The sequence below is a fragment of the Hippocampus guttulatus genome, chromosome 22 (assembly GCF_054856545.1).
Source record: "Hippocampus guttulatus isolate MCC_2025c chromosome 22, RoL_Hgut_1.0, whole genome shotgun sequence".
Taxonomy (NCBI): domain Eukaryota; kingdom Metazoa; phylum Chordata; class Actinopteri; order Syngnathiformes; family Syngnathidae; genus Hippocampus; species Hippocampus guttulatus.
This window is the reverse complement of record NC_141282.1, coordinates 3,548,174-3,575,885: the sequence shown is the minus strand read 5'-3', so window position 1 is coordinate 3,575,885 and position 27,712 is coordinate 3,548,174. Positions and strand designations below refer to the sequence as shown.

General features: G+C 45.1%; 1 protein-coding gene across 3 annotated transcripts in view; it reads right to left on the bottom strand.

The window, feature by feature from the left end:
• The window catches only part of large1 (LARGE xylosyl- and glucuronyltransferase 1), a 45,876-nt gene extending 25,227 nt beyond the window's left edge, over nucleotides 1-20,649 (bottom strand). The window contains exons 1-3 of one of the 3 annotated variants that reach the window (XM_086103539.1): nucleotides 20,210-20,649; nucleotides 20,066-20,121; nucleotides 5,086-5,285 (exon numbers count right to left, since the gene is read on the bottom strand). In XM_086103539.1, coding sequence (XP_085959665.1) covers nucleotides 5,086-5,191 — 106 coding nt within the window. In that variant the 5' untranslated portion in view covers nucleotides 5,192-5,285; nucleotides 20,066-20,121; nucleotides 20,210-20,649. Of the gene's footprint in view, nucleotides 1-2,946; nucleotides 3,101-5,085; nucleotides 5,286-20,065; nucleotides 20,189-20,209 lie in introns of those variants that run through there. The other 2 variants (XM_086103538.1, XM_086103540.1) reach the window with 2 other exon arrangements.
• Nucleotides 20,650-27,712: the final 7,063 nt, after the last annotated feature.

The window sequence follows — 27,712 nt, the reverse complement described above, 5'->3', positions numbered from 1 at the left end:
TGAAATTTGGGTGGACGCGATGACGCCATTTTCGGAGGTGAACTTTAGGCGAGTCGATAATCCGTTTTTCATCATGCATGATTCTGCAGCGAATCAATGTTTATCTTTGAGAAAGGCATGCCGGCTTCCGGCAGCGTACAAGTTCTTGGCGTCTCAATCAATATGCCAGTCGACATGAGTCGGGTCATTTTAGTGCCGCAAAAAACATCTAAAAAAAAGGAGTTCAGTTAAGGCGATTCTTCGTCAACACCACGCCAGTGAATTAGCATCATTTCCCCTCGATGGTCAAAGTCGAAACCTATGCGGGAAAGCATGAGTGAGCCCCATATCATCGCAATGATGACGCAGCGCTAAATCAAGTTTCGGGGGACCTGAAACTGTCATGTTCCGTACCAGTCAAATTGCAGCGCCGCGGAGTGCGCTACACCTTCCGACATGGTGATTAAATTATGGGAGAACTAGGACAAGGCAAGATATGATTGTATTTGGAAGCGACTGAAATAGAAAGAGAGGTAAACTTCGAGCTATGAGACTTCGATATTGCCATTACGATGTCTATTGGGAAGTAATGTTCCGGCATTTTCAAATTCAGTCTTTTTTTTTGCAGGATGCATTTGCACAATACAGCCTCTGCAAAGATTCTTTATGCACTACAAAAAAAAAAAAAAAAAACTGAAAAGAGTGCAAACGGAAGGAACCCCGCAAAAATCGGCCTAAGTCTTGGTTTCCCCATTTAACATGGACTGACGGCTTTTTGAGGCCCCTAAAACGATTTTAGCCCCTGAATTGGGACACCTCCGATACTTAATTTTCCATTCCGCTCTGGGTCCTGCGGGAAGCAGACTAAGCATCGAAATCTAGACCTCCCCGGTCCCTGGACACCATCTGTAGTTCCACCAGAGGGATGCCAAGCTAGCTGTTCGCTATAACCCCTCCAGAGGATTCCCGAGACCTCCTACCAGTTGCCCGGAACATCTCACTCAGGAGGCTTATGTAATATACGCAATCGTCGATACCGGGCGCATAAAGTAGGTCCCGGAGGCTTGTGACCAAACAAGATTTGTCAGAAAAGTTCCAGGACTACGGGAACAAAAGATTTATTTTCAAAGCCAAACGACGACAACCAGTTCTCGCCTTCAATGTAAACCAGATGATCATCTGTCCATTTATTTCCTCTGCCGGGGCCCAGTTTGAAGCCGTTTTCTCGACACGGCGTTATGTCTTAAAGGATATTACCATTGAAATGAGCCTTGTAAATATAATCATAAACATTACCCGAGCTATCCAGCGCACAATTTGCTTGATTATGAAGGGATACAACTTCCTGAGTGCCGCCCGCCATGGCAGCGACGGCGTATAACGACCGTGGCCCTTTGAAAAGACAGACCGACACCAATTTTCACTTCCGAGCGACAAGAGAAAATAATGCATTCTCCTTAAATAGGTTCCCTTTGGCTCTGCATCGTCTCGTAATACGATGGTCCATCTGGAAAAGAGAGGCCTCGTCAGGTTCGTTTTCAAAGAGTGCTTACATGTAAACGAGTTTGGGGAAGTAATTTAAAAATTACCGTTCAAATATTTTTTTACTCACCAACTCACAATAAACCAGGTCAACGTATTTTGAACACTAATTGAATTAAACACGAGAGGCGTGAAACTATTTTTCGAAAAACAAATTCCAGCGCTGCATTTGATTTTTTTTTTTTGGCCGGTGCGGGTAAACATGTTTGGAGTCTCTAACCGCGGCTAATAACGCATTCGAAAAACTCGTCATTCGATTATGCAAATGATTCCAAAATGGGTGAGCGTATATGACGCCAGCGCACAACAGTCGAACCTCGACGCCGAGTCGCTTTTGCACTCCTCCGAGAGACCAAACACGAGCTCGATCTCCAGAAGCTGCCAATTCCAACTTTGAACATTTCATTTCATCTTTTGCTGGTTCGCGCGTTTTAATTAAGTGTCGAGTTCCAAAAGCCTCACGCCAAAATCATTTGTCTTCCGATTAATAGGGGAGCATAAATGTGATCAATAAAGTAAATCGTAGCAGGCCTTTCATTAGCTCAAACTAGCCTCTGGGTTTGCGGTCTCAAATGGTAAACATCCCCGGGGGGATGAGGGGGAGGGGGGGGGGGGGGGGTTCAGATTGTATTAACTATTTGCTAATTAAACTTAATTACTCATGAGCGTAGCTGCCTGATGAACGTGTTCTCAGACAAACGCCTGAACAAAAGATGATTTGTGAGTGAGGCAAACAAAGCATCCGCCTCACTCCTCAACGGCAACGGCGGACCCACGCTTCTTTTGACGGCGCAACAAGATCCACACAACAGCGCGGATCGTCTGACAAACCCACTTGGCGCGCCCACTGATCACATTCTTTCAGCGGTGCCGGTAAACATGAAAACGACCTATTTTCGGGGAGTCGTGCAAATAGCAACACGCGACGATCAGGCAATGTTAAAAATGACGGGCGGGTGAATTCGAAAAGCGTCTCGGTGACAGGCGATGCGGCGTTGGGAACAAAACGACTGTGAGGAGGAAAAGGACGGACGGGCTCGCTTCTGAGGGATTCGTGATGACGGCGGCAACAGACGATGCGTTTCTTCGGCGATTTAGCGAAAGGCGACGTCTCGAAAAGCACTCAGTCAACAGGAGAGCGCTGCCAAAATGTGAAATCATGACGCGAGATGTCAACAAATGAGACTTCGACTCACTGAGCAGCTCAAGGATTAACTCTACAAGTGTTTTGGGCTTTTTTTTGGGGGGGGGGGGGGCAGGGTGGGATCTGAACCAGCGACTGCCAAGAGGAAAAGCATTTGGCCCAACGGCGCAATATGGCCGTGTAATTACATCGGGATTACTTACACAAATTCATTTTTTTTAGCAAGCAGATGCTGACGGACAAAAAAGAATAACGGCAAGTGACAAGCAGTAGAAACTCACTAAAATGGGATGCAATTTTATAACCCGACCGAGGGGGGGCGTGTGTGTCATGGAGGGGACAGGGCAGGTGCATGTTATTGTCCTCTCCATCTGCGCAACTTTTTAACTGCGAGCTTGATGCGGTCGCTCATCCAGACAAAGCACATAGGAAGCCCCGGGGAGACGCATTCCCTCTAACTCTGCAAGACGAATAAACAACAGAGAAGAGAGAAACAAAGGGGGGGGGGGGATAAAAAATAATGGTGTGAGACAGAGTAACAGTGCACGGGGTTGGTGCGCGAGGGAGAGAAGCGTACGTGCGTGCTGTTGCGAGCACAATGGTCCTAATTGGCATGTTGACGCCTTTACCTCGAGCTGACCCGTAGCCAGGTCCCTTTTTACAACTCAAGACATTTGAACTCAATCGAATAATTAGTTTATAAGGCGCGCTGTCGGCTTTTTGAGAAAATTGAATGCTTGTCAGTGCACAAAATACGGTCGTTGTTTTAGGAAACAAAAAGGCTGAATATGACGGGGATAACTATTTTACAAAATAACGGCCTCTTTTCTAGCAGAACACTGGATATGACAATGAATCATTTCTTTTGGATCGCAGACTATCGTATGAATTTCGACCATAGCTCCTTCGGCGCTGAAGGCGAAATTCAGACATTTTCCCTCGTCAAATCAATGCTTTGGAGGTGTGATTCTGTCAAATTTCGCACTGCTGTATATATATATGTATTTTTTTAATGCGGAGTTGCTGTCAAGCGCGCTTGTTGTAAGGTTGAACCATTCGAAAGCCCAAGGGAGATAAACACTTGGTAAAGTGTCAAAAGTGCTCTGACAGCCTTTCAGAGAAGTCTTCTTTTATAAATGGAACTCGCTGCTACGGAGTGAAAAGCAGTGCGGGGGCATCAATATTCATTCCTGCAAATCACAACATCCCCAATAAAAAAAAGGAGAATTCAGCGTACTCTTTTCCGAACAAGTAACCAGAGTGACTTGAAGACAAGCGAATGGGGATGTATTTTGCCGAGGTGTACATTAGCCCCCCCCCCCCCCCGCCTACCCACACTGACATCAGCACTTCTGTTTGGTGCATCGTATAGATAGCCCGACATCATGCGAGAGGTGCAAACGCTTGGAAGAAGCCTCGAGCGATAAAAGCAATCACCATACTGGTGACTCAAGCAATGATTTCCATACAAATGTACACTAATGCCGAAAGGCGTGGAAAGCCCAAGGTATGGGGGGGGGGGGGGGGCGCGAACAAGCGATGCTGTTGTTTGACTGCACAACGAATGAGTGACAACTATTTCCTGTTGGTCTAATAAAATTAAGGCAATTTTTTTATTTATTATGACATTCTTCACAAAATAACTATGACGACGCCCATGAAGAAAAAAAAAAAAAACAAAAAAACAAAACTGCCCAACACTTGAGTGACAACTATTTCACTCTGGCCTCATAAAATTCAGGCTATTTTTTTTTTAATTATGACTTTCCTCACAAAATAACTATTATGACTCCCATGAAGAAAAAAACCAAAAATTGAAACAAAACAAACACAAAAAACCCCAAAACTGCACAACAATTGAGTGACAACTATTTCACTCTGGTCTCATAATATTCCAAATATTTTTAAATTATGACTTTCCTCACAAAATAACTATTATGACTCCCATGAAGGAAAAAAAAACTGCACGATTGAGTGACAACTATTTCACTTTGGTCTCATAAAATTCAGGCTATTTTTTTGAAATTATGACTTTCCTCCCAAATAACTATTATGACTCCCAAAAATGTGGCTTTATTCTGGTATGATTACTTTTTTCCCGCCTCACACATTCTCGTAGTTACTACTTTTCATTTCATTTGGACTTTGGTGTTGCTTTACGACTTCCTCAAAATATGGAATTTATTCATAGTGCAAAAAAAAAAAAAAACACAAAAAAACATTTTGACAAGCTTGTAAAATTACTATTTTGCGCCTGTAAAATTCTGACTTCATTTCCATATTTTGACTCCTTCACAAAAATAACCATTTTAGTTATGGGAGTTTTTTTTTTCTTTGACTTTTTTTCTTGACGTTTACTCGCAAATTTATCACGTTCTCCTTCAGACGACTTCGAGCCAAAACGGATCGTAAGGAAGTACCTTGAAAGCTGCCGACCGACAGGTAAAGCCAAGTGAGCGCCGGGATGAAGAGCAGGGCGAGGGAGGCCGCCAGGAACTTCCTGCGCCCGCGACACATTCCCAGCATCCTCCGGAGCGAGTCGAATGGAAAGAGAGGCGGGGGGGTTGGGGGGGGTGACCTCTATGTGGGGAGCAGCTGTTGCCCACGATGATTCATGGCACTAAGAAAAAAAAAAAGATGAGAGGAAGATAAATGGAGCCAATGCATAAAAACTGTCTCAAAAATCTGGGTTTGAAAAGACACAGAATGTCGAACTTTTTTTTTTTTTTTTTTTTTTGAAAATGGCCACTTTAAAGTCATTTTTGTCTGATTGCTCCCAATTTTGAACCGCATGTACGAGACAAAATTGCTTTGTGTGGGCAGAATAAGGCGGCCTGACCCACTGTGAAATACAAAAATCTTCAACCCCGCAAGTCTGTTGGTGATGGTGGTTTTCGAGTTCAACGGAGAGTTGCAAAACAGACGCGGCATTCGGGAGGAATAATCTCTCCGCTCAAAACCGGTGACCAATTCAATTCGAGACCAAGTCTGAAAAGACGTTTAAAAACGTCTTTGGGAGTGAATGAGTTAACAAGTTGACCTCAGATTACTTTTTCATTGGCAACAAGAAAAAGGAGTTTGCCATAATAATACCTCAGCTAGAACTTAGGCAAGTTACATCATCATAATAAGAAAACCTTTATCCGTCTCACAATGGAAACATTCCCAATTTACAGCAGCTAAGTTATGAAAGGAAAAACAGTAGAAGAACAAAAATTTGAGGAGCTGCTGTAAAGGCAGCCACTCTCGCTGCGCCATCTTGAAGTCAGAATAACATAAAAACAAAATCATACAACAATCATAAGCATCATGTCGCCCGGTGAAGCGCAAAAAGCGCGTCCCGTCCTTGACAAAAACTTCTCCAGCGTGCACGGCGAAAACTTGAGCGGAGGTTAAAAGAGGTCACAGGAGATTAAACAAGTCAGGCAAGTAAGACAAACGGTTCTTTGATAGGCCAACTATTCATCATTTCGGCGGGCTCCCTGAGCTTTAACCCCGCGTGTGATGAGCGCTCGGCTGGGTGCTGCGATTTCCGCGGCCATCGTCCACGCTCACGACGTTCATTAGCATATGCAAGACAAAATGTCAGCGCCGCAGACGTCAATGGGGGGGATGCAGGAAGAGCTCGGTTGTGTTTTTATTTCTATTATTTCTGTCCACTTGGGGTCAACATCGTCACATTCCACCACAGCAGCTGTGATTTTTTTTTTGAGTGGCTTTCAAAGGCGGGGCCTGGGCTGGTGAGTGACGTGGGCGCCGGTGAATGAGAATGTCCAGCTGGCTGGCTGGAAACTGTTGAGCGACTGAGCGCAAGATCGAGTGACGAAGGTGCGGATTACGTTTGTATTTTCTTCCCTGTTGTTCGATAAATCATTGTAAGTGTGCCGGTTTAGCATCCATGCTAACTAGCCGACCATCGCACAAATTTATTTCTGCACGGAATGGTGCGACTGCAGCAAAACTCGTCCGTGTGTAAAAATTGCCAATCGATAATTCCTTTTTATAATATACGGCAACGGTTACGTCTGCTCCAGGTATTTTCCTCACAATTGTTAATTTATTCCAACCTCTCATTTCTGTCGTCCAAGTACGGAAACAGACAAAGTGCGAGGTGCGGCATTTCATTTCGCTTAATCTCATAAATCTTATTCCGCAAGCGCTCGGGTAAGAAAAAGCCAAGAGATGTTGCAAACTTTTGGGGAACATGCGATGCCTTGTTAAAATTGTGACGTGCGCACTTTTCCTTTTCCATCCGAGTTCAATTTAACTCCATTTAAAATCCAAAGCAATAACGGCTTCTGAAAGCTAAAGCGTGTTTCAATTATCTCCGGTGCTTTTACATAGCGCGCCGTCTTTAATCATTTATAAAAACGGATGATGGGGAAAGGAACAATGACGGAATGGTGTCGGAATGCACTCAGGTACGGGAAACTGATGTTTGTTTTGCGGCTGTGTGTGTCCATGGCTGGGCGCATCGAGAATACGCCGATGCTGACTGTTTGCGGGTCTGTCACATCATGCGGAGAGCACAAAATATGACTTTTAATAAAGACCGAGAGGAAAGAGCCGGCAGGTCTGGAAAAAAAGACAAGCGTGCGACGGTTTAGCTCAGCTTAGCGTTCAGATTAGTCGAGACTTCTTATGTTACGTGACAAACCAAGGGCCAAGCAGACAGTTGAGATATTCTCCTCGGCGCTTTGACACGCTTTGGACGTTCCGACCGTCAGACAGAAGTCTGCTTTATGTGGAGGAGTCCCTGTCTGCTGGAAAAAAAACCCAAACATATGTATGCGGTGTCAGAAAAGAAAGCCCTGTCACTGGACATGACAACATTGTCAAGCGCCATTGCGCTGAAGAAAGGTCACCGAAGAGTCGGCGCTAACTGCACGCTGAGACCGAAGAACCTCAAAGGCTTGTGGCGTCGGAATTCAAAGAAAGACAGTTGAGGGGAGGGGGGCGCCTTTCATGGAGAAATTGGACAGAATGACACCTTCCAGCCTGTTAAAATAAGAGTAAAAAAAAAAATACATCTTCAGAGTGCTACTGTGAACATGCAAGGGCATCCACGGGGTAACATTCACACCCAATTTTTTTGCAGCGACGATAAACCCATTATGTTAACGGATGTCTCACCGTATATGCGCCTCAAAAAGATACCGTATTTTCCACACTTGGGAGTATAAGGCGGAGCTTCAATGAATGAGCTATATTAAATTTGTTTTCATATATAGGGCGCACCGCATTATAAGGCGCATTGAAGAGAAGCTACGATAGTGGCTGCAGTTGCATTATACATGCACTAGATGGAGCTACGTTAAAGGGAATACAACACAATATGGTTTTATTTATACAGAGCTTTCACAACTGCCGCAGCTCTCACAAAGCGCTTTACGGAATATTTAAAATGCTACGTCCAGGAAATCACAATATTGATCCATCAAAAAGGCGCGTCGGATTATAAGGCGCTTTCGGGTGCGCCCTATCGTGCGGAAAATACGGTAACGCTCTCTTGGAAAAAGTCCGTTTGAGAGCTGAAGGTCCAGCGTACGCCAACAGCAACTGGCTGTCGAGCGGCTTCAATGCCTCGACGTCAGCCGCCGCGCGGACTCAAAGGTTCTGTCTTGTTTCTTTAAAAAAAAAAAACAACAACAACCCTGAAAGGAGCCAAGTGTCTCGTCGGGCAAGAGGCTACATTTTTTTTTTTTTTTACTTTGTCGGCAAGTCACAATATTATGAGAGCTTTTACGCTCAGCTTCTGTACAGAGTGGCAAGTTTTATATAATCCTCCAGTGGCTGGCGGGCACTCTTAACTTCAGCCAACATGGCTGTAAAGCAGCAAGGCGTTTCTCTTGCTTATTTATTTATTTGCCCCCCCCCACTGTCAAAACTTTCTTTTCGGTAGTTGTCAAGGCAGGGTTGTAACGACTTCACAAACCCATCAGCGGTCGACCGAGTTCATCCCTTTGGTGCTATTTTTGATGACACGATCCCGCCAGCTCGATTCCCGGCGAGGCTTTCGATAAACAGTCCACCGCGGGGGTGCCAAAATGCACAACAGGTCACTCGCATGAGGTTGCCGTCAGACTATTATTGCCATGAACTGTATTAAGAGTCGCTCAGCTGGTATTTTGACACCGACGAAGGCAAACGATGTTGCTTTTGGTCTTTTATCGAGTGCACGCATAGTTTTGGTCTTTACTGCTTACAAAGACACTTGTAGTGTTGGCTACTCGACATTAAAATTTGTCATATCCATTTACACGGCGCATCAAGCTTGAAAGATGAGTGCGTTTCCAAAATGGCACTTTCGACTTTAAGTCGACAGCGGAGCACAATTTGGTGCCGCGAAAGCCTTGAAGTGATTTGACGAGGGACTCTCGAGTGCGGGTATTCTACTTATATGAGTAACAAGCAGCTCTAAACGGGGGGGGGGGGGGGGGGGGGGGTCCAGGTAGCACTCGACGCTGATCAAAGCGCACGGCAAACAGAACAGTTGAGACAACAGCAAGTTTGGGACCAATCAACAAACGTACGGCCCCAAAAAAAAAAAAAAAAAAAAAAAAGCCGACGTCCAGATTACGTGTCAAATTATCCAAATGAAAGCTGATGAAGAGGCCCAGCGGTTCTTTTGCGCTGTCACGGTTAAAAATGAAACTTTTACAGACAGATCTGAGAGCCCAAGGTGACACCCTGTTTTACACGCGCACGAGATAAAGCGTCCCATTCCTCCAGATGTGAGGGGCGCAGATCAACCGCAATTTAATACGGCGGGGCGGCTTTTGAAACCAATCAAATGAGCGGAAATATTAACAATTCCGTTTGGAGTTTCGCTGAAAGATAGCTATCGCGGTTTGATTCTCGAGAACTATTAACATAAAGGTGAGGGGGAGGCTTTTGGTGTCGTCTATTGTGCCAGATGATGAAAATTCTGAAATATTCTGGGTGACATCCAGTCGACCGCTCAAACGCATTGATGAATAAAACACAAAGTTGACGTGCTCAGTCCCTTCCGCGTAACATTTTCGCCCATTTCCCCTCATATCAATCAATAGGCCAATGTTCACGGCCCCCTCAACGCCGGTGTGGTTTTTAGCTGCGCTGCTAACGCATAAATGACGAACTGAAAACGTGCCCGATATGTTCACGTAACATGAAGAGTTATTCCGATAACTGTAGCTTAAAGAACATGCTAACACGTTTAGCAAAGCATCAGTGTCACTCCAAATCACTAAATCCGATGAAATCAGCATCCTCTGTGTCACTTTTAAACAACTGGGCCAACTCCGGAGGTAGAAGATGTGGCGCCTTCCTCTTTGACATTGCTCACGTCGGACTCATCGGCGATTTATTAACACGGGCCTAGAGCGCCCTCTTGCGGTTGCACGTGAAAACAACACGTGGAATAATAGAATGTGTTCATCATTTCACACATAAGTCGCACCCCTGGCCAAACTATGAAAACCCCAAAAATGCGACTTATAGTCTAGAAATTTGGTATTTATCACAGAATGGGAATGAGTAGTACTCTGGCGCATTTTGTATTCTCTCACAGAAAGTATATTGACACGTAGCCGTGTCTTGATTAAGGGGGCGGTGTCCTTTGGAGGCTGCATTTGAAGGCGGGTGACACCAGGCGGTGATAAATCAAAGCCTCCTTCTAATTCAAACCTGGCTTTCTTTCTCAAACTCCGCCCCCCACCGCCACTCCAGGATGCAACGGCCACTATCCACTGCAGCCTCCCTTTAACACATAAGCTGTCAAATCCCTCCTCGTCGCGGTGCGGACATTTCTCGCTAAGACGCAGAATGTGTCCTTCGACACGAACCAAGCGCGCCCGCGTGACTCAAGAGTAACCTGAATATCCTTTTCACTGGCCCAACCGAATAGAGCAGAAAAGTCCACCCACAATCCGGGATTGAACACCGAAAGCAAAAGAAGAGTCGAACGGCTGAGTAGGCGGGAGGTAACAAGCGTGAGCCGTTTTTTTTCTCACTCCCGCCGTAGCCCCCCAAAAAAAGCGAGAGACTCTCTCGCAAACGCCGATAATCACGAGCGGCCACGGGTCAAAACAATCAACGCTTCGGCAGAAAGGCGGTACGGAGCATCGTGCCGACTAAATGACTTTTGCCACACTGGCAGTGGAGAAGGGGAGGAAAAAAAAATATATTGATTGTGCAGGCGGGGCTGTCCTCATTTCATTAAGCTTGTATACTCATTAGTATTCCGTTATGGTAAGGAGGGACGTGTGCGCCGCCGTACAAAGGCAGCTCTGACATTATGGATGTCACCGGAGCTGGGGAAGTGCGGAAAAGGCATTTGGAGGTGAAAATGCACACAAATCTTCCGCGGAGAGCCAAGAGCAGGGCCACGCAAATGGGCTAAGACCGCGACCCGTCGAATTGATGGCGACGCCCGACATGGGCCCCTCGGGGTGCGTCTCGCGAGTGCACACCGCGATGAGAGTTGTGACCCTAAAGCGGGTGGTCGGCATACCTCGGCTGGAGTTCTCCTTTCCGGGTGCCCCTCCCCCCTTTTTGCAGTCTCGATAATTGTAGCTCGGCCAAATTGGGAGTCGTTTTGGGTACTCGTTCCATTTTAAGAGGCGGCGTCGGCCCGCGGGTGTGCTGCTTCGCCGCAGGAGACGCTTTTTGTGATTCACTCGCATTTTATGCAGGAGAGGAGTGTGAAACATGCACAGGCACGTTCGACGCGAAAAAACAAAACAAGGTGGCTTCGGCCGATTGTCTCTGCGAGCGTAAGAGACGGACGGACGGGATGGCCTCCCAGGAGTGCTTTTTTTAAAAACCGAGATCAGAGTGGGCGGGAAGGAGTATGGTCTGCATTTTAAATGTCTTCATTAACTCATTCAGTACCAATGAAGTGGCAATTCTAGACCAAGTCTGAAAAGACGTTTAAAAACGTCTTTGGGAGTGAATGAGTTCAGGGAAAATGTTCAAGGATAGGACTGAAAAGTCGATGACTGTGGGGCCGACAAACTGGATTGGTGGCGAAAATGTGGAAGTGAATTTCAGGAAAATATCATGTCATGAAAGTCAAATCAAATTAATCGATGACGTCAATAGATATTTTTTTCAGCACAGTACAGTTAACCCCGACCTATATTTGAGCCAATGGTGGGAGATTAGCCAAAGCTAACGAGGTTTAATCACCATCTTATTATTTTTGGGGGGGGGGGGGGCTGAGACTTCCACGGATGAACTCCATTTCCCTTTATTTTCTTGGGGTCAGCTTTCCCAACATGTTTGTGAAAGCAAGCGACACCGTCGCCACAATAGTCACAAATGAAGACGTAGTCACCGGCGCGCGGGGTGAACTCGACGCACGCCGTTTTCGACAACGCTCGGGAGCCGAAAAAAAAAAAATCCAATCGCAGCAGTGGAGTGCGCGGAATGGAATGAAACAGACTTGAAGTGCAAAAGGGCCGCAGTTGGATGAGGAAAATGCGAGGCGATTTGCGGTCTGCGCGGCGCTGATGTAAACCGACAGTCTTCAGAGGTAAGATTCGGTTGAAATCACAGTCACTTTATCTCACTTCTTACCCACCCCCCCCTCCCCCGTTCGCCGTTTGGATAGCACGGCTTGTATCTGAGAGGCTTTCGCTTTACATTTTTATTCCGGCCCTTATGATCTTCTCCCATTGAACAACCTCGTTTGCCCCCTTCGCAAGGTGAAGCAACCTCAGGTTGAATGGCAGGCTGCACACCCAACACTTGCGTCCCAAAAATACGGCTCTGCTCCAAAAGACGCCAGGTTGCTTCCTGCCAAACTCCCCCGGGGTGTGACACAATTTACGCACTTCGCCGCCCCCTCACTCTATCGCTCGCTTATTGCATACCACATGATCCCAAATTATTATTATTTTTTTAAAATATGGGCTAGTCGCGTGCCCTACTTTACTACCCGCCGTGTGCTAAATGTTGTGGCCTGGATTGGGTGTGGGGGGTGGGGGGGGGCAGCGCCAGCAGAAAGACGCTTGGTAGTATTTGGTTGAGTGGTTCACATTAGAGAAATATCTCTGGACTGTGACCTTACGCCCCCCCCCCCGCCCCCCAAAATACGCCGTGAAGCAAATTTGATTCGCTCGTTTTTTTCATTTGGATTGGATTCGAGTGGGATCGCGATTTCACATGAAAGCAAAGTTACCTGGTTTTGTTTGTCATCGATATTTCGCCAATAATCCAAAACGTAGTCATTTCCAAAATTTTTCGGTATGAAGTCTCCCCATTGCTGTTTTTTTTTACGGGTGTGGCCCCAGGGTTGGATCAACTTATATGGTGTTGTGGCTTTTGCCTGGGTGTGCCACGCCAGTGACGCAAAGTGGTGTGGAAAAACTTTTGCAATTTCGTTGATCTTTCATGATCACAAACCATTTCCAAAAAAAACTCATGAACTCTCAGATGACTGCAGACCTGGCACCGCCTTCAGTGTCTGCAGTCTGGCTGCCCCGATTACCCTTCTGTCCAAATTCAAAATTAACTCATTTGTTTCACCACCATGTGCTGTTTGCTGACCCTCTGATCTAAGAGCAGCTTGCTCTCCGACGAACTTCATTTCATTTCGCCTTCAAACTGCATTCGTCCCGACTGCTAAAATATCGGATCGGCCTTCATCACCAGACGGCGTTTTTTTTTTTTTTAACCGGAGTCGCCTGGGAAACAATTTCTGCCACGGGCTACCTCGCTGTGACAGTTTGTCTTCTTTAAAAGTGCGACATTTTGATGAGATCCTTTCTACTCGGCGGATCTTGCTGCGCTGACATATTAGAACGCTGTCACCGCGGACAGACGAGCGCGCAGAAAATGCACATCTATTTGAGACGGAGGGGAAACAAGTTACCCAAAGCAAATAACTTGTTTGCTGTATTAAGTAGGAGATGGAAGATCCTCTCGGACAATGCTGAGATATCAATGCATCCGCGGGCTTGGTACGGGGGGGGGGGGGGGGGGGGGGCAGACGAGTCGGTTCAGGAAATAAATATTGGAATTCAACGTGCACTCATTCAAATATGCGGTTGCCATTTGCGACTCCTAATCAACACTGTCAGTGTTGAGCGGAGCAGGACAAAGCCAACACGTGTCCGTCTGACTTGACGGATGGAAAACCCCTCACGTGCAGGGTGACACTGTTCCGTTCCAGTCCCGTAGGCGGAAGAACTTTGCATCGCAAAGACAGATCCGACCCCGCCCTCAAACACAGCAGGCATTTGTTTTACGGGTAGCATCGAGTGCTGGATCAATCGGGCCACCTGGGCGCCGAAGGAAGCGGAGTGTAACGGGTTTCGGCTATGGGTTGAAAGAGAGGAACAACTACCGTATTTTTCGCACTATAGGGCGCTTGGGGGTATAAGCCGCACCTTCAATGAATGGCCTACAAACTGTTTTCATATATAGGGCGCACTGCGTTCTAAGGTGCAAAGAATAGAAGCTACAATCATGGCTGCGGTTGCTTTATGCATCCACTAGATGCTTCAGGGAATACAATACAATATATATCGGGCTTTATTAATATCGCCCTTTCACAACCACTGCAGCTGTAACAAAGCGTTTTCCAGAACATTTAAAATACCACGCCCAAGAAATCAGAATATTAATCCACATATAAGGCGCACCGGATTATAAGGCGCACTGTGGGGTTTTTGAAAAAATGTAATGCTTTTAGGTGCGCCTTATAGTGCGGAAAATACGGTAGTTATCATCCAAAGCTTGGCGCAGAGTTGTGACCTTGTAGTCATGCTGCTTTGTGAGGGGGACTTAAATTAGCGTGCCCTGAACATTTCGGAGCTGATTCGCAGACAGCTGGTCTGATGAGAGAGAGGAACATTTAAGCCAGAACCAGCTTGGTAACCAGTCGCCGAATGACTCTTGCATGACAACAGCACCCGAGCGATGCGCTGTTGGAACAAGCGGCCGTTTATGAAAGCGGAACCCAGTGACTCTGTAAAAACGTCATATGTGGGATGTGGTTCGTTCAAAGTCCAGCGGACGTCGATGTAAGTCACAATATTCACCGGATATCAGACAAACCAAGATCATTATCTAAGTGGAGCAAAAACGTGAATTAAAGCCACACGACCGAGTATTTTTTTCACACATTTTTCTAATTCCCACATTTGGCTATGGACAGAATCGAGATAATCCCGGGATCATAGACTCCAAGCCAAAGGTTAATTGGAAAGCCGCCACAATGGAGGAGAGCGGAAATAATACCGGCCGTATTCGTTACTGTGATGCACGCTCCGATCATTCAAACGACTGCAATGCTCTCAGTACACCCGCGTTTCAGCGGTATTCGACGGCCTGCTTTATGTACCGATACTCCCCCCCAAAAATGATTTTGTTGCATTCACCAACCAAAAGGCCCCTTGGATCTGCGCCAACCCTCTCTGGCGCTTGGTATCAAAACAGGAGTTCAGAACATTTACGGGGGATTCCTATCGTCGCTTCTTAGCTAGCCAATTATTTCACAGCTCACTAATTTGCTCTATAAAAACAAAAACAAAGACAGTGACCCAGCCGGGGATAAATCAGTATCCACTCAAGGGGTACTCAGTCACCAATATGAATAAAATTAATCATTTTTTTCACTTTAATCGCGATATTTTATTCCATCTCTATTTGAATTACTGTATCGTAATGACCGTTTAAAAAAAAATCCTGCAGTGGAATGAGTTTGCTCAGAGGTATGGGTCCTTGGCGCATAATATTGCAGTGATGATGAGATCGGTTCCCGACGCCTGCTCGGATGTAGCCTGCTCCGGGGGCTGTGGAAAGCACTCAAAATCCTTCGACTATCAGACAACGCGATCCGTTTAAATGAGATTCGTGTGGCTGTCGGAACAGATAATGTCACACAGAGCTCAGAACTTTGATGTGGACGGCGAGCCACGTTGGCAATCGCATTCTCTCGTGAGATGTGCACAATTTTGAAACCCCAAACGCTTGAATGCAAACGTCGCCGTATATGTTCGACGCGCCTCTTTACTGGAGTCTGTCATGATTGATCGAAATCTGGCCGGCGTGATAAATCCAGTGAGGGGGACATGCTATCATGCAGTTCCAATTAACTCTGGTAAATGACTTGTTTATCATCTCAACGCTCACTGCAGTCACACCGAACCCGGCAAACAGTCGGGAAGGACAAACGCGGCGAAGAGAAGACATACGGGTTTGCATATTTTTTACAATCGAGTGACGTCGAAGGTTCGACAACGGAATGTCAGTCCCGCTGGGAACACCTCAAGTCCTAAATTAGCATCAGAGAGTGATAATAATTAGGGTGAACTGCCTGCGAGCGGTGACGCGGCGTTCAGGAGAGGTCAAAGTGCTCCATCGGCTTCATTTTCAGATGCGTGGGGGGCTTTAAATTACCGGCCATCCACGGGGATTACACGTGATGAGTGCATCGCTTGAAATGTGCCTGTTTAAGGCCGCCGGGCGTGAACAGGGAAATCAATGAAGCGGTGGACAGAACAGGCTTGTTTGCTGTTTGCCCATACAAAGCCACGAGAGTTGGTATTCACTCTCATTAATGAAGACAAACATGGACAAGCGTTACAGCCAGACGGCACAGTGTCGGGATGGAGGGAAATGGACTCACTGATGATAACCTCAAGGTGACTGAACACCCCCCCCCCCCCCGCCCGAGCAATTGTGCAATCATTTACTGGGGTTGAGGAGAACCTCAATGAATTTCCAATATAGTTGTACAGGAAGTTAATTAATAGGCGGTTTCATTTCGCCAGCCCATCTTGAAACGCAAACCCAGTTTTAGTTATGTCGAAAGTGAAGGCGGAAATCGATTACGCACACCGCAAAGGTCTTACAGTTTTGGGTGGTATAAGGCCTTGATTGACATCAGACAAAAACCTCGGCAGCCGGCCGCCAGATAGCTCAGAGAATGAGAAAAGATGAGCGAATGGTTTGAACATGAAGCAGGACTTCAAAAGCTGAGGTCCGCAAATGTCTTTAAAAAAAAAAAAAAAAAAATGTTGGAGAAAAATAAATTCTGTTAAACATTTTTTTTCAAAGACATTTTCATACAGAAACTCAGCGAGCAGAGAAAATGCCATTTGTCACACACAAAAAATATTTTAAAAAAATATTTAAAATATTAACAAAATGAAAATAATTATAAATATGTGATAAAGTTAATTACAAAATCAAGGACTGCTATTTAAAAAAATAAAAATAAAAACAATTACGTTTTCCTGTTTTAAAAACTGTTCAGTCATTTTAATATGAAGCAGAAAATCAAAAGCCAAATACCTCAATGTTAAAATAAAAAAACAAAAAACTTTATTGTATAATACTTAAAGTTGGACAAAAAAAAATGCAGCTAGCAAGCCGCTGATAGGCTAGCTGCCAAATACATCTACACTAAGTCGAGTTTTATTCATCTGCAAAGCAACTTTCATCATTCAAGTTAAGAGTGTATTGAAAGACGGCTTTCATGTTTGAGCATAAAATAGGACCTTAAATGTCAAACACACCATAAGTTGTTTCAAAAAGAAAGGGGGTGATGGAGTACAAAAAAAAATACTTTTGAAAAGCTATTGATAAGATTTTCTTTTTGAAACATGAACAAACGGGACTATGTTCAAGGTTGCGCGCATTAAGTCTCAACTAAATGTTGAAAAGTCGCCGGAGACATCCTGAACCCAATAATGACACACTGTTCGGTCAACCAAACTAAATAATGCCGTGCTTAGTCCCTTACGCCCCGTAATACAAAAGCAATTATGTGCTTCGCATCAATAGAGAACGCGCTGACCCACAAACAAAATTACCCAGTGGTCAATAGTCATTATTGGATTTTTTTTCGAAAACGACCAATCCCAAACTAGTGAGAAACTACAATTGGGAGTCCTACAGTGTAATTATTTCACTCAATAAATCACGGGACTTCTGAACCAACAACCAGCGATTAACGTTTTAATGAAGATTTTCTAACCAGCAACTGATGTTGCCGAGGAATTGTAAACATTCACAGGAGTCTCCAGTCGCCGCATCATCGGAACTAAATTAAGATGTATTGCGTCGGTATGTGAAGGATAGACAAACACCTCGTGATCATCACAGTAGATAATGAATTGGACGTTTTTATTATTATCATCGTTTGCGGGTTGTGGCTCCCCACCTCGTAACAATGAGGTGCAAGCTCCCATTACGAAGATTAAAATCAACGCCGCACAACAAACTAGAATTATGGGATGTGACATACCAGGCGCCTTTGTATTGTATGAGTCACTTTATGTATTCACGGAAAGACACATTTTGAAAAAATCTAATCTCATATTGCCATTGAATTGAAATTTGACCTTCGACTTGGACCTGCAAGGGAAACCCAGTCAAAGAGAATAACTTCATTAAAATTGAACATTGTGACGGACACAATTTGAATATCGGCCAAGTAAAACGCCATTTGAGACATTTTAAACCCGACTTAAAAATTTGATGGGACGTTTATTTGGTTGGGAAAAAAAGAAACTGTGCAGTACTCGCCAGTAGCTTTCACATTAGCCTCATTCGCTTTCTGATCTTCACTTAAATGATAACATGATCACATGTACTTTATATAGAAGTTACATAATAAATTAAAGGTAAGCTGTCTAGCTATTGAAAACAACCACGTAACCCCTTTGGAAAAGGCTGCTAGCTTAATGCTATCACATGATGCAAAACGCTACTGACGGGCTAGCCAAAGTAGCACATATGTTGCAGTGTTATAACACTTGAAGCGATGGATATTTGTGCACAAAAAGTGCTGGCACACATAAATATTTACAGTGTACTAAAAAAACAAAACAAAAAAAACCATGACTTTTACTGCAGTTTAGTGCATCATTTATTTGTGAAACTCTTCTTCGTGTGTGTCTGTAAAACTATTATCTTACCTAGGCATGCTTGATAACACCCCCCCCCCCAACCGATACAAGTATGAAGATTCACTCACAGAAAATGAGTATACCTCTCGTACCTTTCACATGTTACATTTAACACAATGAGAAAAAAAATGAACAAATAAAAAAATTGCTGACACAGATGATGATCCACCGATGTGTCAAATTACCGCAGTGGAGGACGAACTACTGGAGGACTTAATGCATACCTGTCAACTTTTCGGAGCGCCAACCTGTATAAACTACCAAAAAAATCCTTATAACATACCAAAGCATTTTATATGACAAAATAACGGCAGAAAAAAAAACCCCACGAAATTTTCAATGATATTTATTGTAGATATATAGTATTGTAGAATACTCTGCTGTTTTCAACTAGGAACCACGTGATTTACTGGAAAGTTATCGGAAATGAAAGCATTCGAGTAGACTAGCACCATTCTGGCCAAAAGCAAAAGGGGGGAAAAAACCCCGGACATTTTCAGAATCCGTATGATTTGTGCGATACGGCCATATACGTAAGATTCACCACAAAATCCGTATGAACTATGGCTAAACCGTATGAGTTGACAGGTATGCTTAATGTCATAATTTTTTCTGTCCCCTTAGATATCAGTGGTTGGTATCGGCAGCCTCAACGAGGATCCGATACCTTAAAATATATCGCTACTGGAATTGGCCTGGAATGGAATAATGACATTTGCATTCATTTCAATGGGGAGAGATTATTTGTTCAGCCACCACGGTAGTTGGACAAAAACATTAAAATATCAAAATTTCACACCGCCTTGAAATAAACACACACTATATTTTAAAGTGTGCATGCCATGTTTTTCTTTCTTTTGATAAGCTATTTAAATGGTATTTGACAGGATCATGACAATCACAGGATGCATAACTAGCACGACGAGAGCATGGCAGACAACTAATTACGACTCGAAATGATAAACGATGGTGTGAATGCAATTTCAACTGACTACCTGCTCAAGTCGTCTAATTTAAATAAATACAGAAATGGACATTTGTGCGTTCTGTGCCACTTGTTTGCTCCACGTTTTACGTCAGCTGGTAATCCCACCTCCCTCTATTCCACCCCCACCGACAAAAAAAAAAAAAAAAGCACGGGACATAAAATGAACACGTTTACTCTATACTGATTAAATGCAACGCGAAAATGTGCAGGACAGATGAATGAAGGGACTCGGAATGGGACAGCTGGCTAAGCCCATGGGTGGTTAATCCCTTCACCCTGTTCTATTTACTGGTTTGTGGAGGTTTGGTTAAACATGAAGCCAAAAATGGGCACGCATGAGCCCCCCCCCCCCCCCTCACTCCGCCTTAACAACGTGATTCTGGACGTGGAACAGAAGGACAGCCCAAAATAACGCAGGGTGAGTGGTTTAAAAAGGGGGTGGGGGGGGGGTGGTGAGGTAAGGTCACCGAGCAAATGGCTCGCGAAAAACTGCGGATTTGAACTCACCTGATGCGGAGAGCCGTAGAACAGCCTTGAGTCCGATAAAAGAAGCCTTCGGTGGGCTAAAATAAAGAAAGAAAGAAAAAGAAACGGGCAAATAAATAAATAAATAAAGCCTTTAAAAAAAAAAAAAAAAAAAAAGAAGCCCACGCTGCTTCTGCTCGCGAATGTCTACGGTTCCTTCATCACAGCTCTTGCCGTGGAGTTTTTTTTCTTCCTCCCCTTCCTTGCGGGATGTTGTGCCAGTGACAGCCGGCCAGCCGCAGCTTCACGGCAAAGCGGGTCAGCTATGTGTCCTCCATGCAAAGACTTTCAATCTCAAAACGGTGGCACGTTCGGTCTCATTAAGAGTAAACGGGACTTGATTACAGCGACACACGCGTCATCACGTCCGGAGCCGAAGCTGGCAAAAGCATGACGAACTCAGCTCGATGTGCAAAAAATAAATTAAAAAAAAAAGGAAAAAAGAAATTTAAAAAATCCATTTGACGTCTCCTGTTGAGTGTCCGGTGCATGTAATCTTCCACGGAGGTATTTTGTTGTCGTCCCACCCCCCCTCCAGATTGTGCCCGAGTTTTCGGCCTCAACACAGCAGCTCTTTCTTCCTGCCAGGCAGCCAGCAGCCAATCAGAGAGCGGCGTTGGCAGGGGGCACCCGGAAATCCAGGAACGGAGTTCGTAGGACTGGAGTTTATCTAAGCATCCATCCATCTATCCATCTTGCTGTTCATCCTTGGGTTGTTGACATTAACTTGGATAGTTGGCTTTTTACCTCGCAAACTACCTATTTTGGGAGGAGGGCGTCAACACACGACGAAATGAAAGAAAGCTGGGGCAAGAAAATAAAAAGGGGGAAGGAAAATATTTTTGTTTTTTTGATTTCGAAATGGCGCCGCGAGAGTGGCTGCCTGTCCAGCAGCTCCTATATTTTGTTGTTCTACTTCTTCCTTTCATAACTTTGCTGCTGTGAATTGGGAATTTCTCCATTGCGAGACTAATAAAGGTTTTCTTATCTTATCTTAAAAAGATAACCGTGGCAACACATGACATGACATGTATCAGTTAAAATTGCCATGCTAATAATGCTAACACAGTCCAATGATGCGGCTCTGCAAATAAACGATAACATGCAAGTACATATTGATTCAATTTCCAATAGCTGGAGATATACTTGCAATCTTGCCCAATTGTTGTCATGGATGCCCCGCGAGGTGTTTCATTCACGCATTGTCACAGAGTCAGCATCTCGCCACAGGAACGTTAATCCTCCCCCATAATCATCATCACGTAATGTAACACGCTTTGAGTTGAACACCGAACCCCACAACTGATTCCTCATGCCGCACCATCGGTTGAACGAATGAGATCTGTATTTGAATCCATAAGCAGCATATCCACTATTATGGCTGAAGAGGCGGCATTGTCAAAGCTTCTGTGAATACCTCGAAGGGAGAAAGACATTGTATCAATGCGCTCCACTTATCATTTAAATGGGACAGATGAAAGATTTGGGAACTCTTTACATGCATTACATTGTGTGTGTGTGTGTGGAGGGGAAGTGCAAAACGGCTCACGTTTTCAGAAATAGGAAAATAACCAAATATTTACTTGGTTGTTTAGTTTCACACTTTTGGGGGTGGGGGGGGGCACACCCGGGTAAGCCAACCAGGGGGGTATTTAATGGCAGCGAGGTGAGCTTGGCTGATGGTCTTCCAGGAATATTAATAATCCATGTCAAGACCAACGAGGCAGTTCATAAGGTAGCGGCGCGATCTGGTAACTTTCCAGTTCATTTGCATGGACTGCACCAGCCTGCGTGTGGCAATCTTTCGTTACATCTTTTCTCACCTGTGAAGAAAAACACGGTTCACGTTGAGTCTTTCTACTCGCCACTGATATGATAAAAGCGGCACATTAGAGGCATTAGAAAGGGAGGGGGGTCGGGGACTGATGAGTGAATCTCCAGCCAAATGTATCTGAAATGCGATTACGGCGCTGCGCATGTAATTAGGCAACACACAAAGGACGTTGAAATGTGACCCGGAGTGTTAAGACACTGATATGAGTGCACGCTTGGATTCCTTTATGCTTTCATCATGGTATCCTGTCACTGTCTTTTTTTTTTCCTCTTGTAAAAAATATTTCTGCTCCCCCCCACCCCCCCCAAAAAATATGCCACCGATAATTGGACCAGTCATTCCCAAGTGTGTTACCGCTAGCGGGACCCCGGATCCGACTGGTAGTGTATAAAAGGCTCACTTAGTACAGATCAGTTGTATTTAACTTTTAAGGTTAAGACATGAGTAATTATGCTTTAAGAACGGTTTCATCCGGAATATTTATTTAGCTACGGTACTTATGAACTCGAGTGTACTACATTTTAACTTGCAGAGCTAGGTGGTTTTCTTTTAGTTGAGAACCACTGCTTTGTATTTTGGCGGCGTTACAAAACCAAAAAATAAAAATAAAAATTCCAAATATATGACTGACCTCAAAAATGATCAATGTCGGATTCAAATATTGTCACCGGTGAAGTTGTGTGAAGTCTAAGTGCAGCTTTCTATTTCACTTTAATGAGCCTTACATCCGCCCCCACCAGCTGTGTTTTTAATCCGCATTCATTTTATTCCCACCTTTGATCAATTAACACGTGCTTTGTTGCCCCATTCTCTTGGGATTGTATCACGGATCAAATGTAACTTCGCTTCGGCAAGGTTAAAACAAATATGCTACGTTACCGTGGGAACTTCACGATATTTCGGGAAGACTTCATACAGTGTGAGAGAAGTTTCCGCATCGTCTGCGTGGTGTGTGGGAGGGTTGGGGGAGGTGGGGGTGGGGGCAATGACCTCGAAGTGGTAACTGGCTGCGGCATCCTACCTTAAAAGCTCCAAGAGGAAAATTTGTGTTATCTTTTATCATCAATCGTTTCAATTTTTATTTATTTAATATGATTATGATTTTTGACCCTCTGCCTGCACTTGGGTGTTAAGTTCACGTATGGCAATGACCACTAATGTACAGACCTTTCGGCGGCAAAGACATGCACACTCACTGGACCAAGCCACAGCTGTAACAAACAGAGCTGAGGGAAAGCCCAAAATGAGATGGCTTGATAGAAGCTAATTCTATTAGTGTTCATTATCAGGGAACACAATGAGTGGGGACACACAGGTGATATATTACGGTACGCTAATGAGGCATCACCGGATCGCTGCAATGATTATGCCGATGTCGAAGCAGAGTTAGAAACGTGACCAAAACCCAACGGCCGTGCTTTTTTGGTTGAAAACGGGATATGGAACGACGGGTGCGGTACGGTGACAACTTGCGGGACGTACATTGAAATAGCTGACATCGGCTGACCAATAATAGAAGAGAGGATTTCTAAAAATGTTTTTTTTTTTTTAAATGACACTAGAAGGTCTCTCTGTCTTGCAGACTCTCTATTTCGGGTTGGTGTGGAACATATCTCCGGTGAGGAAGTCATAAGTACAAGAGACCTGTTCTGTAGCTAGCTAAAGAGGTTGCTGTGGACGCTCTGGTAGCTAATACATTATTTGGGCGAGGAGGGAGGGTGGTGGTGGTGGTGGGGGGGGGGGCATCCTTCACACAGGTGTTCGATGAGCACCGCAAGTACAAGGCACACACGGGGGGAACTGTGTGTATAGCGCTAAAAGCTGCCTCTCAGGGGAATTCAAAGTGCCATCCAGTAAGTCTGCCTGCTTGCGGGCCGAAATAAAAACCCGATGGTGAAGTCAAATGGGGAGTTTGGTTCAGAGAAGAGAGGCTGACGTTGTGCTAGAAAACAAGGAGGAAGAAGACGAAGGTTCAAACGAGAAAAGGGAAAAATGATAATGTGCCAGATTATACCAGAGGGATGGGGGGGGGGGGGCTTGACTGAACAAGCCGGCATTGTTTTGGAGTGAAGGTGCTGCCGGATGATAAGTGATGGCAGACTGTCAAGAGGAAGCAGGGGCAGTTTTTGTGGGAGTAAAAAAAGACTGTGATTGATGATCGCAGAATTGTATCATCAGCTCTTGTGGTCGGCCACGCTTCCTTAGTGGACAGAGAGTGCTGAGAGTTGGGAGATTGTGGTTCCAGGTAACGTTAAAGGTCTTCCCGGGTAAAACACAACTTTGGCGATGGAGAATCTGGATCTGCACAATTATATGGTATTGTTTACAAATTGAAAGATCTTGACATCGGGAGAAATGAAATGGGGACAGGACATATGCCTGGGGGGCTCCCAGGATTTCTGCCCGTCAGGAATCTGGTCATCCACGGGCAGATGACAGGAGAAACACCGACCCAAGAGAGGATTACCACGAGGGTGGTAGCTAGTTCCTTGGGTACTTGTAGGTCACCGTCAAGGTGTTTTCAGATGTCGTGCGGCCCCTTGTTGCTAGCATAATCCCATCGACGCGCACAAGAGGATTGAGGATCACAAGAGACCTTTGGAGGAGACAGATCTTTGAGATGTGGAGAATGCAGTGCAGCACACCCATCCGGTCTTCGGAACACTCAAGGATGGGAAGACTTAACGCAGTGTGGACTGGAATATGGAGGGCTTATGTTTAGTACAAGTGTGAAGCAGCTGCCGTTAGTCGGAAGACCTTGAGCAGACTCGACAACCCTTCCTCCTCCTGCGGGGATGAAATGAAAGACAACTCTTGGCGTCCTGCAGTAATTACTAACGTCAATGTGGAAATATTGCCATGGCAATTGCCGCTGACTCCAACCAGTTTGGTCGGAGAGAAGAAATGGAAATCAAATATAAAAGCAATTGTCTGCAATTAGCGCGTCACAAACGATTCCTGCGATAAACTTGACAAAACGTACTTCTGCTTCTCACGTGGTCTTGTTTTGTTTCAGCGACTTTGCTGCTGCCTGGAGAAGGTTTTGATTGAGGGAGAAGCCAAATTTCGATTCCGGCGTGTATGTTAAAACACACAACTGATATGTAGAAAAAAGATCGTAACGTTGTATAAAAATAAGTATTCTGTTTTCAGGTCGTACATAATGTACATGATGCAAAAAGAAACATTTGTTGAGGCCTTTTGTGGATTTAGTTTTTTTGTCAATCAACTGGTTGCATAATGTCAGTGTAAGTCGCTGCTGCGGTCACGCATATATGAGCTTTTTAAAAGACTCCCTCTGATCCGCCAGAAGTCAACAAGGAGAGAGGTGCCAAACGACAGAGCCCACTTAAGTCTCTGCGGTCGACGCAGACCTCTCCACAGTTCTCAGCATGCTCTGCCGCTAAAGCCGAGACAAGGCTACTTGAAAGGCGTCAAGTGGGCTAACGTAGCGCCATGCCAAGCGCGACAGGGGGAGTGAGAGGGACCTTGCGTCAGTGTCTCGGCTCTCACTCCCGAGTGCCGGTCGTCTCGGGGAGCGTCTGCGCCGAATGTCTCCGGAGCAAGCTACCTTAAAATAGAAAGCGGGGACAATCCCCCTTTCATGTTGGCACTCCACCGGAATACTTAAATCGCCTGATATCAATCAATGTCGGGATAACCTATACATTTATATTGTGTCTATGAAAGGCAAACTGTGCTACAACAACACACAACAAACACTGAACAGTTGATCAATTTGTGTCAGTGCGGAAGAAACATTCTAGTCAATCCCTGGGGGGAAACTTCGCTTACACGTGTCAAATATAAACACGCCTGAAAAGTATGTTCCTTATGTGACGCGGAATGTGACGCGGAACAGTACCTTGACTTCAGACTTATGATTTATTAATTTTTTTTGTAAAAAATGTCCGTCTGTCCGCCCTGCCATCGTCCGCGCTTTTTTTCCCGCATATGTTGCCGCTTGCATGTACATTGACTTGTGTGCCGTTTATTTATAAGAAACGTGGGAGGACTGACTCAGCCAGCAATCCGACGCGAGTGCTTGTGCGCGGGGGGGGCGGCTCTGGTCAAGGCCGCTGCGTTGGATGAGTCAAGTCGTTGAACAGACGTATCGCGATGATCCTCTGGGAGTTTCGCTGTTTGGTGTCAGTTGACCCTGGATTTCGCCGGTGTTTTGCCGCTAGCTTAGAGAGGCTACAATAGCTAGCTACGAGTGCTCACAGTCGCTAGCGGCGATTCTGTCTGTCGGTATAAGCTGAAAGTCACGACGACGGTGATTGTCTTGTCTTATTTTGTGCTTCATGTATTGAAACATTTCGCCGGTGTTGTGCTGCTAGCTTAGAGAGGCTACAACAGCTAGCTACGGGCCCTTTCAGTCACTCGCATCGATTCTGTCTGTTGGTACGAGCTGAAAGTCACACCGACGGTGATTGTCTTGTCTTATTTTGTATTTTTGGGGGGGGAGGGCTCGTTTGGATAAAACGATGTATGACTTTTTAATCGTTTCGAGAGATATGTTGATACGCTTGCACGCGAGAACATTAGCATTGCTGCGGCAAGAACAGAATATACAAGATGTGCCTCGAATGAATAAATGCAAAAAGCTATTTTGATTACATTTTCCAGATGCTGTTGATACTGGAGAGAGGGGGAGGATGAAATGCCCATCGGGAAACATATTGCCACGCAAATGTGAAACTTGCTGGTCTAACAATGCTGACTGTTGGTTAAACATGTCTCGTGAACAAATGGGATCTAATGAGCAGGGTAGGAGTTTCAAACTCGGTGCCCCGTTTTGCTCTTTTAGCTTCCCGGGGGGGTCAGAGTTGTCAAAAAGTTGATGACGAGGAGATAGATAAGAGATGTTCGTTCACCCCGAGAGTGAATGCAAAAAATGTGTTGTTGGTAATTGGGGGCAAAGAGGACAAAGGGTCAGCGGGATCAGTTCATCTTCCTCCTGGGTGTCCCCGCAAATATATTCGCCAATGTTCGTTTCAGGGATGAGAACGATGAGGCGGTCGAGTTGCGGTAAAAAGTTGAGGTCCCCAAACATCATCACCTTTAAATTATTTCGTGTTTCACTGCGCGTGTACCGCTGCCAAGCCCAACATTTAAAAAAAAGATCGCAGCGCTGGTTTTAAGTCGGGATAGTTCTTGCCAGGTTATGGAAGTGCAGTTCCTGGGGCTTGTTGGGGTGCGGAAAGCCCCAACATGTCTGTTCAGATTGATAACAGTCGAGCTAATGCGGTTCTCCGTGTCAGATAAAAGGTTTAGGGAGCTGTGCTCGTGATGCACGCCCATATGACACAGAGTAGATTCAACTTATCTCTGATTCATGCCGAGGTCTTTATCGAGACTCTGGATGCCAACTTTTTTTTTTTTAATCGCACATTACGTGATTCCAGATCATACCTGTGTTATTTTTTAGGGGACATATTTATTGACGTGTGTATGAGAATGGACATACAGACATCGGCATTATACCAGCACTGGTGAATAAAACGGTACCAGATCAATAGATTGGGAACTAGTTCTTCCCACATAAATTCAGCCAAAATTTGCCACCACTTTGCAACGCTCCCCCCCCCCCCCCACACACACACACACAATGCACTTTAAATGCTATTTAAAAGTTGATGTGAATTAATTTCAGGATTTTTCCATCTAACTTCTCAAACAGCAGGGGAGCTCCCACGTGAGGAAAAACTCATGCTCGCGCTCGTGTTTGCCTCATATTAAAGCAAATAAAATCGTGCCAAACTGTGAAATCCCCATCGGGCTCGATAGCGGGA